The 12,898-nt window shown below is 54.2% G+C and overlaps 1 protein-coding gene and 2 long non-coding RNA genes across 6 annotated transcripts; 2 read left to right on the plus strand and 1 right to left on the minus strand.

Annotated features, from left to right (window-relative positions):
• Positions 1 to 12,652, plus strand: Endov (endonuclease V). 4 transcript variants are annotated; one of them, XM_027425483.2, is made up of 9 exons: positions 1 to 143; positions 437 to 608; positions 5,659 to 5,793; positions 5,961 to 6,000; positions 6,722 to 6,834; positions 8,612 to 8,680; positions 8,965 to 9,093; positions 11,428 to 11,501; positions 12,110 to 12,652. In XM_027425483.2, exons 1-9 carry the CDS (start codon positions 88 to 90, stop codon positions 12,336 to 12,338), a joined length of 1,017 nt encoding a protein of 338 aa, XP_027281284.1. In that variant the 5' UTR covers positions 1 to 87; the 3' UTR covers positions 12,339 to 12,652. The 4 variants fall into 4 exon arrangements, with proteins under 4 accessions (XP_027281284.1, XP_027281285.1, XP_027281286.1 ...); XM_027425484.2 differs by having other exon boundaries at positions 6,758 to 6,834; XM_027425485.2 differs by lacking the exon at positions 5,659 to 5,793.
• On the plus strand, positions 615 to 1,313 carry LOC118237977. The gene is made up of 2 exons (XR_004770702.1): positions 615 to 1,042; positions 1,161 to 1,313. It is a non-coding gene; the product is annotated as an uncharacterized LOC118237977 (long non-coding RNA).
• Positions 3,236 to 6,619, minus strand: LOC118237976. The gene is made up of 3 exons (XR_004770701.1): positions 6,510 to 6,619; positions 5,152 to 5,471; positions 3,236 to 3,935 (listed from the first exon to the last, which is right to left on the minus strand). It is a non-coding gene; the product is annotated as an uncharacterized LOC118237976 (long non-coding RNA).
• Positions 12,653 to 12,898: the final 246 nt, after the last annotated feature.

Raw genomic sequence — 12,898 nt, forward strand, 5'->3', positions numbered from 1 at the left:
CCCTGGCGGCGGCGGCGGCGAGGACTAACGGCTCGGCTCGCGGCGCTCCGGAAGTGACGTCGCAAAGGCGCCGCGCGGCCCTTAACCATGGCCCTCGAGGCCGCGGAGCGGCCGTCAGAGGAAACCCTGTTGCTCTGGGAACGGTAACGGGGTCGGGGCCCTGCAGTAGCCGCGGGGGGTGGCCTTCTCCAGGGTCCTTCCGACCTCACGGCCCCTGGGGCCGCTGTGGCACTGGACACCGGCGCTGCACCGCAGGCCTGGCGCGGGCCGCCAAGCTGCCGGAAGTTGCTGCCTGCCCTCGCTTCCGGTGCCGCAGTTGGGCTCGCGGAGCGCCTTCCTGCTCCGTTCTGGCTTGCTGGGCAAACGGGAGCGGGTTGCGCTGGAGGGGTGGCGCCCCGAGGGCCCCGAGCCCGCTTTGATGTTTGTGTCCTGCTAGGGAACAAGCCCGGCTGAAGACGCGCGTGGTGCCCAGGGACACGGAGGCCTGGCAGCGGGACCCCGCCTTCCCGGGCCTGCGGAGGGTCGGGGGCGTGGACGTGTCCTTCGTCCCGGGGGACAGTTCCCGGGCCTGCGCGTCCCTCGTGGTGCTGAGCTACCCAGAGCTCCAGGTAACCCGGTGGGACGTTGAGCCCTGTGCTGGTCACTCGTAGGCGAGGCACCCCAGGGTGGGGCTGGCTCCCAAGACAGGGTTCAGAGCCTGGGTGCAGTTTTGTAAAGTTTTTCTTCTCCACCCCCGCGCCCTGTGTTTAATCTACCCCCCCCCGTTTTTGATGCCAAAGTAAGCCTATCCAGGATCCCGAACATGCCAAGGGATCGATACACCCCCATTTCACTTGCAGAACTTAATGTATGGGGTGGAGTGTATTTTTAAAAGGCTAAAATACTGTAACTTTGAAGAGCTCAGTGGCTAGGAGCGAATGCTGTTGTTGCAGAGGATCCAGGTTCAGTTCCACCTCCCCCATCAGGCTGCCCCCAGCTGCGTTTAACTCCAGCTCCAGAAGATCGGTGCTGACTTCTGGTCCCTGTGGGCATCAGCATGCAGGTGGTGGACATAAACCCCCACAGACCCATACATAGCTACACAAATAATAAATTACAAATATTTCTTAAAGGATCAACAGACAATTCTAAGTCTGGCTATCTTGGTTTGCTCACCTCAGGGGCCCACAGCACATAATCACAGGCTGCCCAATCAGGGAGTCTCAGCCTCCCCAGGACTCCTGCTTCCGACCTGGTCTCACACTAGCTCCGTTTTTTAAATGATTTTTAATTTTTGAGCTAAAATAAAAAAATGTTTCCCATTGTTTTTATCATTCATGTCTTTTATTGTACTGTGTTCCCATTCTCCCCCAGACAGTACCCCCCATCTTTCCTCCCAATTCCGGGCCTTCTACCCGTTAAGTGTTGCTGGAGTCTGTCCCTCTGTTTGCCTGCCCCCCCCCACTGTCTATGCCACGGTCCTCCCTCCTGTAGGATAATGATCTGTTTCTTCATAGGTTTCTTGCTTCTAGTGTTGTCCCTTGGTTTCCATGGATAAGAGAGCATTTTTTGTAAGAAGTAGGTGTCATCCAGTAACAGGCCTTCTTAAAACTTCCTGCTGGGCATGATGGTACACACACCTGTAATCCTGGCACTCAGGAGGCTAAGGCAGGAGGAACAAAAGCTCAAGGCCAGCCTAGGCTACATGAGACCCTGTCAGAACAACAGAAAGCTTCAATGCCCCTCCATGATCTATGGCTAGTAAAGTTCATATTTGCTAATGGGACTTAGAGGCCGTTTTTGCTCTGTTTCTTGCTCGGTGTGACCCTGTTGGTCCACCTTCCCCCACTGTCCCCAGTCATTCCTAAACACAATTCTTCATAGCTTTAAATCCCTTTAATGGGGATCTGACGGCCTTTCTTTGTAGACATGCCTTCTCTCCTGGAGTGGTCTTCACTTGGTTGTCTCTGACTTCCTGAAGAGTCCAGTGTAGATAGTACTTACTCTGGTGAACTTCCTTCATCCCACATGCCCAGAGTTGTGTCTCAGAGACCGACAGACCAGAAGGCATCAGGCTAGGTAGTGTGTAAACACAGGCATTTCTCACCGTTGTGAAAGCTGGGAGTTCAAGGTCAGGGAGTAGAGTGAGACTGAGGTGCTGGTGAGACCTCCGGATCCAGACAGGCCCTTCTCCCTGTGTCCTCCTAGTGCCCCCCACTTACTTAAAGACCACAGCCATCCTGACCCTCTCAGCTCATACTGAAATGACTCAGCCTGTCTGCCTCTCCAGAGGGTAAATTCTGATGCCAGGAACCATGGCTTGCCCTGGTGTATGGAAGACACTCGGATGCTCTCTACATGGATGATGTGCACCAATGAGCAGTCAGCCTGTGGTTCATCTACAGTCTGCATCTCAGGAAGCCTTGGCCACACCCCAGCCTTAGCATTCCTAACACTGCTTCTCCAAAGGCAGCAGACTCTTCCTGACTCTGCCTTTGTGCCTTCCCCAGGCGGCCCCTCTAAGTCCCAGCTCAACACAAATGCAGGGTGCCCGCTGTGCTCGGAGCTGGGTGTGGCGGGGAGGAACTGGGACTTATCCTTAGGGGTCCCTGGCTGTTCTCTAAGATGGTGTGGGGGTAAGAGCAGAGGCTGCTGTGGATACCCTGGGTCTACCACTCCCCACCCTACCCCTCGGCCCTCTTTTTCCCTCTGGACTACTGAGAAAGATGGTCCTGTTTGTTTTTATTGTCACCTTGACACAATCTGGTGTCACCTAGAAAGAGGGAGCTTTAGTAGAAGAATTGCTTCAGATTGACCTGTGGCCATGTCTGTGAGAGATGGTCTTGACTGGTGATTGAGGTGAGAGGGCCCAGCCCACTGCCTCTAGGCAGGTGGGCCTGGCCTATAAAGAGCTGGCTGAATGAGCCAGTAAGCAACATTTCTCCGTGATTTTGCTTCAGTTCATGCTTGGGTTCCAACTCTGACTTCCCTCAGTGGTGGACTGTGACTTAAAGGTGTAAGTCGAAATAAGCCCTTTTCTCCCCAGGATGCTTCGGGCTGAGTATTTTATCACAGCAACAGAAAGGTGGTGGTATTAATGCCAATGCTTAAGTTTATATGGGAAGCAGCTGGCACAGAACACCATTGCCCAGCTCTGTCACTCTGCGGACTGAACTATTAAGTTCTCTCTCCAACCCCTCTTAAGTTCTGAGTCTAACCAAAGTTGATCATCACACTAAAGCTCAGCATGGTTTGGATAGGGTGTGACTGCTGTCTAGGACCAGGCTAATTTTCGGGGTGCAGGAAATGTTCTAAACATAGATGATGGGGCTGGAGAGATTGCTCAGCAGTTAAGAGCACTTGCTTTACAGAGGACCTGGGTACGCGGCACCCACACAGCATCTCACGGCTGTCTGTGACTCCAGTTCCAGGGCATTCCATGTCCTCTTCTGGCCTTCATGGGCAGCACGTACATGGTATGTTTACAGACATGCAGACAAAACACTCATACAATAAAAATAATAGTGGAAACACCAAAACTCATTGAATTACATACACACTTTGCAAATGAGTTTTTTAAAATGTAGTGTATCATAGTAAAGCTGCTAAACACAGTTCCAGAGCCACAGCCCCATTACTGGGGAAAGCCATCTCCCACAGTAGGTTTCCCATAAGCAAAGCTTGGTTGGAGAATTAGTGGTCTACCTTTACAATCAGGAATTGTTCTTTCAGCATCCTTGACAGGTGGTAGCCTCATGGGATAGCTCTGCCCATAACTGGCCATCTGTAGCCAGTGTGTCCTCCACACAGCAAAGCATAGGAGGGATGAGTGTTTCTCGCCTTCTACTGTTGGCCCCTTGCTGTTTGCTCTATCCCGAAGACCACAGTAACTTCTCTGCCTCCTTTGCTGTGGCCCCAGTGATGCTGTCGGCAGGATTCATCTTTGTATCTCAAACCTGGAAATAAACACAGTCCAGCAGTTATATTATAGTTCACCCCAGTGCAATTAGGGTCATGGATCCATCTCATGTCCACACTTATTTGTCTAAGTGCAGCTTAAGACACTGTTAGCATTTTAAAATTATTTTTGATATTACAATATAATTACAAAATTTCCTCTTTTCCTTTCCTCCCTTCAGGCCCTCCCATATACCTCATTCCTGCTTTCTGTATAATGTTATTTGTATGTATATAATTTCAGGCTTGACCGTTTATTTAACCAAATTGGTGTGCTCTTCCCTGGGGAGGACTTTTCTCCTGCTTTCAGCGTTCCTCATTTGCCTGTAATTCTTTGTCTGGGGTTGAGGCCTCCTGAGCTTTCCCCTATCCAAGTTAGCATGTCTGTTGGTGTCGTCCATGCTCAGGTCACTTAGGCAGCTCCAATGGTGAGAATTCATGGCTGCAGCTTCTGCATTTCTGGGAGACATTGTCTCATAGCCGACTCCTTGTTCTTCTGGCTCTCACAGTCTTTCCAGAGTCTCAGGTGCAGGAGTGTGCTGCAGCTGTGTCTACCGGCTGGGACTGGGGTCTACAGCAATGCATTTTGATCAGTTGTGCTTTTCTGTAGTGGTCTCATCTATTGCTATCTGAGTCAGAGTCTCAGCCCACTTGGAGTCGTTGGCAGACTTGAGAAGTTTTTTTCCTGAGTCATTGGTAAAAATGTTAGGCGTCAAAGCCCCAGCATCTAGTGGCCAGATTTCTAGGGTGCACTTAGGTACAGATCCAGCTGCAAGGGTCCATGGGAATTGCGATCTGGAAGCTGTCCTCAAGAGCCTGGGCAGGGGAGGGTTCTGAAGAACATGGACACAGCAGACCAGTGTGCCTGATGGAGGCCCGGCCCACAGTCAGGAGTTTGCCACACTGTGCTGCATGCAGAGCCCTGTCCTGAGCTCAGTTGGGTTTTAGCTGGCTACCTTCTGGTGCTGATAGAGTGCTTTTACTTTGGAAAGTAGTCTTTTTTTCTAGAGAAGACTTAAGAAAGGGAGCTGCCCTTTACAGAGCTCTCTGGGTTGTCCCCAGTTTCTCCTGAAGGCCATCTGGTCCCCTGCTTCCCCACAGATGCACAGGGCCTCCTGGCCTGAGTGCCACACCATGCTATATTAGGTTCAGCCTCAGAGTTTGTCTGCCTGAGTCCCCCACCCCAGTTTTTGGGGACTCTGTTTTGTAGCTTACCTGGCTCTGAAGGCATTCCTGTGCTGCCCCCATGGTCCTTCTGAGGTGCACACAGTACACCCAGGTTCACAGCCTGCTCTCCCAGGAGCTTCTGCTCTGAGCTTCCAGCACCCATGCAGGTGGTCAGCTCACACTGACAAGGAATGAGCCAGGTGGATGAGGGCCAGGGAGGCCTGAGCCTGGCCATCACCTCAGCCAGGCTCCTGATGAGATGAGACTTGGGGGTGTTGTTGCTCCTCGTACTCTAGACCCTAAGGGTATTCCCCTGTGTACACTGGGTCTTGGGGCTTCCTCATCTACACCAGGTCCCAAACAAGTACCTGTAAGATAAAATTCAAGTTGACTCCCCACCACCCTGTTGCAGGCAAATCATTTAGTCCTGTCTGTCAAACCTGGTCTCATCCTGGCCACAGGTGAGGCTGACATGAGAGCCATGGGTGGGAGGCAGAGGGATGGAGTGGAACAGGTGGGTGCAGCCATCTCTGTAGCAGTGGGCCTTGCTGGCAGGTGGTGTATGAGGACAGCCACATGGTTCGCCTGAAGGCCCCTTATGTGTCAGGCTTCCTGGCCTTCCGAGAGGTACCCTTCCTGGTGGAGTTGGTACAGCGGTTGCAGGAGAAGGAGCCAGGCCTCATGCCCCAGGTGGGTGTCTCCTAAGGTTAGGAGAACTCTGTGCTTGTGCTTGGGGGCGGGGGTCCCCTCAGGCCACTGCCACCCATAGGAGGAGGAAATGAGAGCCATCTGCAGCCATCTCCCCTTCTTGCTGCCCCGCAACAACCCAGCTGACTGACTCCCCTGTGGCTCTGTAGGTCCTGCTTGTGGATGGAAACGGGGTGCTTCACCAACGAGGTAATCCTAGAAGAGGGTCAGAGAGGGTGCTGTGGGGGAGTAGAGTGTTTTCCACCGAGAGGAGCCCCTGCTGTCACTCCACCTCTTTCTGACCACCCCCTTGCCTTCCACAAGACCCCACACTGGCTCATCCCCAGCACCTCATTTAGGGTGACCACATGACCTTAAGAGAGTTACAGGACTGAGCTTAGGTTAGCTCCATTCCCACACCAGCCCTGAGCTAGTCAGGCTTTGTCCCTATCCTTACCGGGACACCATGGCCTGAAGAAGGGCACAGTGGCACTCCCAAGTGGAGCGTGACGGTGGCTAGAAACCATGGGCCAGAGCCAAAGGATAGACACATGCTAATCTGGATACCAGTTCTGGGCCAGCCAGCCACTCCTGGGTGTATGGGACTAGCCTTTGCAGTCCAGGACACCTGACAAGGCCCAGACCGTAGGGGACAGATGCAGAGGCCTGAGGACAGCAGCAGATGGGGGTGAAGGGTTATGAGGATGCGCCATACTTACCATCCTGTCAGAGGAAGGCGGCTTCCTACACCCTGCCCTGGACACCTGAGAGGTCAGCACAGAGGCCTTGTTCATAGTCCAGTCAGCTTGGCTCCCGCTCAAGAGTCTGTACCTATGGATGAGAGAGTCCGGTTGGTTCCCACTCCCTTTGCTCCCTCTCAGGCTTTGGGGTGGCCTGCCACCTTGGTGTCACTCCCTTTGCTCCCTCGCAGGCTTTGGGGTGGCCTGCCACCTTGGTGTCCTTACAGATCTGCCCTGCGTCGGGGTGGCCAAGAAGCTCCTGCAGGTGGATGGGCTGGAGAACAACTCCCTGCACAAGGAGAAGGTGAGGAAGGCCTTGGACTCCCTGTGACTCGACTCAACCAGTGTGCACCTGTGTTAGCCTTGGGGCTAGGGCCCATGGCTTGGCCACCTCCTGGGGGCACCTTAGATTTAGCCTGGCCTGCTAGCACAGACCTCGCTTCCCTGGTTTCTTGCCCGGAAGAAGACCCACCTTTCCCTGGGCACTTCCTTCCATGTGCCTGTGGGCAGTTCATCTAGCAGTGGCTCATGGCCTCAGAAGCTTGCTGGGCCCTTCCCACCATGTTTGTGTCCCCCTTGTGTCTTGCCTCTGCCATGGCAGCACTCTTGGAGGGTCATGCTCTACAGTTCCTGGGGACATTCCGGGTTTCTCATCTCACCCTGCCCACCACCTCCCATGGTGCATGAGAGAAAGATGGCATGTGCCAGGGTTCAAGCAGAGGGGTTTATTACTATTATTATTATTATTATTATTATTATTGATGAGGAAGCCATTGGCACAATGTTTATCCCATTGGGCAAGTTCCAAGAGCAGAGACCTCTTTCTGGCTCTCAGGAGCCTGTGTGGAGAGTGAGTTATCAACACCTGTAGAGCTGGGGGAGCCCAGGTCCTACTCATGGCAGCCTGGTCACTGGATGTCCTGCTCCTTCCCCATCCAAAGAAAGAGGGCCGTGAGTTGACTTGTGCCAGATTTCTAGCTGGAGTAAGCATCTAGGAGGTGGTAGCTTTAGCCTGGTCATGTACTGCTGTGCCCAATGGCACCTGTGTGCCCTTCTGCTATTTGGGGCCTTGGCAAACCACAACCCCTTCTCTGAGCCCAGTTACCAGGGTAGGTGAACCTCATGCAGTGACCTTAGCACAGTTGGCAACATACTCAGTACCGCCTCAGAGCTGTGGCCCTGCTCGGGGAAGGTTCCCAAACAAAGTGAGGCCCTCTCCTCACTGCTTAGATTTTTTAAAATGAAGTTTGCCAGGCTGGAGAGATAGCTTAATGGTTAAAAATATGTAACGCTCAGGTGGGCAGTGGTGGCACACTCCTTTAATCCCAGCACCCAGGTGGCAGAGGCAGTCGGATCTCTGTGAGTTTGAGGCCAGCCTGGTCTACAGAGTGAGTTCTAGGACAACCTCCAAAGCCACACAGAGAAACCCTGTCTTGAGAAAAAGACAAAATAAAAATGTTCTGCTCTTGCAGAGGACCCAAGTTGGGTTCGCAGCACCTGTGACAACCAGATGTAACTCTAGCTCCAGGCAGTCTGATGCCTCTGGCCTCTACGGCACCTGCACTCACATGTATACACCTGCACAGACTCACACACATACACATAATTCTAAAATACAACCTTTTAAAGAATGGCGCTTGCCTTCAGCCATTTTAGAAGGGACAGTGGTTGGGGGATGGCTCGGGCAATAAAGAGCTTGTCTTGAACACAAAGACTTGAGATTGATTGAAAAGCGTTGAGCCTGGTGGCCCCAGCTTAATACCCCGGCACCAGAGAGGCAGAGAAAGGGGGTTCCTTGGTGAGCTTCAGGCCAATAGGAGACACCTCAAAGCAGGCACATGATCCTGAGGGTGACATACTCAAGCCTGGCTGAGACTGGCCTTGAACTCACAGAGATCTTGTGTGTGTGTGTGTGTGTGTGTGTGTGTGTGTGTGTGTGTGTGTGTGTGTGTGTGTGTGTGTGTGTGTGTGTCTGTGTGTGTCCCGTCTCTAGTGCTGAGATGAAAGGTGTGCACTAGCATGCCTGCTGTACACATTTTTAAAGAGGTGTGTGTACAGTTGTTCTTTTCTTTGTTTCTCAGATAGTGCTCCTCCAGTCTGGGGGAGACACGTTTCCTCTGATGGGCAACTCTGGGACTGTCCTGGGAATGGTGAGTGGCCCAAACTCTGTGCCCTGCCCAGACTCTGGGGTCCATTAGACCACGCCACAAGGCATCCCCTGTACACATGGGTGTGTGCAGGCTGGAGCCTGTCTTCCACATATCCTCCCACCAACCAGAGTATGCTGTGCCACTCACTCCTCTGGCTCTACTCACCCCGTGTGCCTCTGGAGATGCCTGCGCCCTATAAACTCCTCCCGCAACCCAGGACACCCTCAGACTGGCCTCAGCCACAGGAGTGTGCCCCCGTCACGTTTGTCCTCCTTCACCCACAGGCCCTGAAGAGCCATGACCACAGCACCAAGCCCCTCTATGTCTCTGTGGGCCACAGAATAAGCCTGGAGGTGGCTGTGCGCCTGACCCACCACTGCTGTAGGTTCCGGATCCCAGAGCCCATACGCCAGGTATGGGGCCAGGGGTTGGGGGATCGACACTGCCACCCAGTCTCACTTGGGGTGGGTCTCTGCAGGGATCTGAGGACAGGTCCCCAGGCCCCTGTCTAGAGAGCCTGGTGAAGCTAACTGGGCACTGAAGGCAGGAGTGTCGAGCAGAGGTTGCTTCACTTGGGAATTCTCGCTACTGTGCCTGCTGCCTTGCTAAGCCTCCTACACCTGGCACAACAGTGCAGACAGCAGAGCAGCTCGTCTTTCTAAAGCCAGGGCGTCTCAGGCAGGACCAGCGGGGAGTCAGAGGCTCTACAGGGTCATTCTATGGTTACATTGAGGAGGCTTGTGCTGGTGCCAAGGACACCGGTGAGGACAGATCCCAGGGCATGGCTCTGCCAGGTATCCATCCCCATTCTGCTCTTCAGGCCCCAGAGGCTTGGCACTCTGATAAATCAGTCATCTCGGAGGCCTGCGGGAAAGCAACATGCAACTGCAATCCCAACATGTACAGGTCACCCTTCTGTATCATCCCCACACGATGGTGCCTGTCCAACAGCGGCCCATAGGTTGAGAACCCAGGAAAGGTGCCCGCTTTCCTTTTTTTTTTTTTTTTTTTTTTTTTTTTTTTTTGAGACAGGGTTTCTCTGTGTGGCTCTGGCTGTCCTGCAACTCACAGAGGCCTGGCTCTGCCTCCAGAGTGGTGAGATTAAAGCTGCACCACCACCACCACCTGGCTGGAAAAGCCACTTTCTAGAGGACAGACAGGCTCTAGAAAGTCCAAAGCCCCGTGTCAGGAGGAATTTGATAGGACTCAAGCAATTCAGTCAGAGTGATGAGGTGAGACACCTCACCAGCAAGGTCTGCACCAACTGTGGGACAGCTCTTCTGGCCACAACTGTGCACACTCAGGAGGCTGTGAGGTCTTTGTGAGGTGTGAAGGAGGCCATGCAGCAGACCGGCTGCAGGCTGCCCAGAGTGCCTGTCTCTGCCCTAAAGGAGAGCAGCAGAGCTGCAGGTGCATAGTATGGCCTCCAGGTGGCAGCAGTAGCCTGTGCCTCCTGTGGCCCTCAGCCCTGCTCCTGGAAAGGCTGCCCAGAGGTGGCCTCTGAAGATGAGTGAGCTGTTGGCATCCCTCAGGAAGGGTCCTCTTTCCCCTAGCTCGCCCGAGCCCTCCCTCATCTGGGGTGTCACTTTGGTTACAGGTGCAGTAGGCTCTCAAACCTGTGAGTCATGCCCCTATCCCCAGGAAGTCTTTCCCCCTCCATCTTGGTGCTCTAATGAGAGAACGCACAGCCCTGTGTTGTGCAGCCCAGACCTGCTGTGCCGGCCTCAGCTCTTTTGGCCGTGGTTTTTCCCAGAGTTATGGTGGTTTCTGTCCTCACAGGTAAGGGGCCAGCCTCCTGCAGAGTTCCTTGAATCCTTGAAGCCAAAGCATGCCTATCTAGCACAGGAGAGCCTGCCCCACCCTGGGCGCACACAGAGCGTGCACATGGCTGTCTACCCTGGGAGCCCAGGCTGGCAGGGAGGAAGGGAATAAGGCTTGGATCAGCCCAGAAGGAGTGGCTTTGGCTCTTGGCTTCTCTTCTTTCCACTGGCCTCTCAGCAGAGCTCTCTCCCAGCAATTCCACCTCCCTCAAGTTCTCCAAGAAGGGGGTCAGTGCTGGTCTCTGGGGTCTTCCTTCCATCTTCTCTGGTTCTTACTCAGACTCTGCTACAGCCCAGTAGGACTATTGGTTTCAGGCTCTGCTGCGCTCCTTGTTCTGGGTCCAGGCTCTGCCCATCAGGATGTCCCACTGCCCACAACCTACTCTCCTTGGCTGAAGAGGCGCAGTCTGCAGGATTAGCTGTTGCTATCTGTAGGCCATGTGGTCCCAAAGCTAAGCCAAGCCCATCTGAGCTGGGATCAGGGGCTTCCTGAGGCCAGACCCTTACAGGTGACAGGGTATATTCAGGTCTGAGTCCCACTCTGTGTCCATACCTGTGGCCCTCAAGTTCTTTTTTTATCATGGTAACTTGTCAGACTTTCTGGAGATGGGCAAGCTGACACCCATCAGAGGGACAGACAGAAAACAGATACCTGGACTCTGAGTCAGAGAACAGGGCTAAGCAGCCTGGAGAAGCAGGAGCTCTGGGTCCAGGTTTCACCTGCCAGTCAGCTGATGCTGGGAGGAGCCAGGACCCTCAGCCCCAAGGGTGTCAGCATTTCTGTCAGCTACACACTGGTGGGGTGGATGTCCCAGAGAACATGATGGGTGCCTGTGGGCTGCCTCTGGAAGGGCATGAACTGCTCCCCAGCGGCTGGAGATGGGGACATATGCCCCGGGCCTGGCCACAGCTGTGTGTGTCTTTCAGGCTGACATCCGCTCCCGAGAGTACATCCGAAGGACTCTAGGAAACCCTGGGTCTCCTGCACAAGGTCAGGAGAGGTGAGTGTGGGGAGGATGTCCTCAGTGGCTGTGTGCGAGCCCAGCCTGTCTGTCCTTGATGTAGGGATGTAGCTTAGGGCCACAGTGTGAGACCATGCCTGAAGAAACCCCACTCCTATGGCTCAGTCGTCCCAAAGCCTACCTCCAAACATGGCTGCTGTCCTAGTTAGCTTTCTATTGCTGTGAGGAAACACAGAGCCAACACTTCCACATCACTGTTCATCATTGGAGGAAGTCACAACAGGAGCTCAAGCAGGGCAGGAACCTGCTTCACCTGGAGGGGAGCTGCTTCCTGGCTTGCTCCTCATGGCTTGCTCAGCTTGCTTTCTTACAAAACCTAGGACCCCCAGCCAAAATGGTCTGGGCTCTCCCATAGCAATCACTAGTTAGGAAAATGATTCCTGAGGGAGTGGGCAGCTGGCCCTACCCCCAGCTTCACAGCTGAGCTCCATCAGCCTGAGGGTAGAGTGGACCTATTTAGTTGATGGCTATCTGTCTATCCCTCTAGACTGGGCCTTTCAGCAGGCCTTCCAGAGACCCCTGGAGAGCAAGGGAACTTCTGACACACCTGGCCTTTTATCTTACCTGTTTCTTGGTGTCATTACCAGGCACCAGAAGGAGCAGAGGCCAAAGGCATGTCCCAAAGGAGGCTCAGGAGCACCTGCAGGTCCAGGCAGGCCACCCGAGGACTGTGGCAGAGACTCCAGCACAGACCTGAAAGACCCCCAGCCAGGCTTCCAAGAGCAGCAGAAGGACCAGCAGTCAGAGGGAACTGGGCCTCATAAAGACTCAGACCTCTGGCCTCCTCCTGCAGCCCGGGTACAGTCACCACCCTGAGAAGATGATCTCTAATTGCTGTGGGAACTTCACCCACACCACAGGCAGAGCACTGAGCCTCGGAGACAACAGTGGCCTGAACCCCAGGAGGACGCAGCAGGCATAGTCTAGCTTGGGCCAATGGCTGCCCAGCCTCCTCCATCACTGGCTGGCCAGTGTAGTCACCATGCCCCAGAAGGACCACATTCCAGACCAGAAAACACACAAGCACCCAGAGTGCACGTGGGCTTCAGGTGCCCAGAGGCCCTATGTCAGCACCTGCAGCTCCAGCCTCCCCCGTGGAACACAGACCTGGCTCTGGCTTCACTCCTCTATTCTCGTGGTCACTGTTTCATCATTGTCCTGGCCACAGATTGTGCTTCAGGGGCATAGCCAGGCTGCAGCCCCCAAGGGGTCTGTCCTTAAGCTTGCCTGCTGCTGAGCTGAGGGACCTGCAGTGGGGAAGCCTCAAGCCTGGAGCAGGCTCAGGAGTGGGCGTTGGGGAGTCAGCTTCACAGAGGGTGCCAGATGGGAAGCCGGTTGAGGCCCGTGGTGAGAAAGCCCCAGGCTCGGCTCCTCAC

The sequence above is a fragment of the Cricetulus griseus genome, chromosome 7, assembly GCF_003668045.3.
Source record: "Cricetulus griseus strain 17A/GY chromosome 7, alternate assembly CriGri-PICRH-1.0, whole genome shotgun sequence".
Taxonomy (NCBI): domain Eukaryota; kingdom Metazoa; phylum Chordata; class Mammalia; order Rodentia; family Cricetidae; genus Cricetulus; species Cricetulus griseus.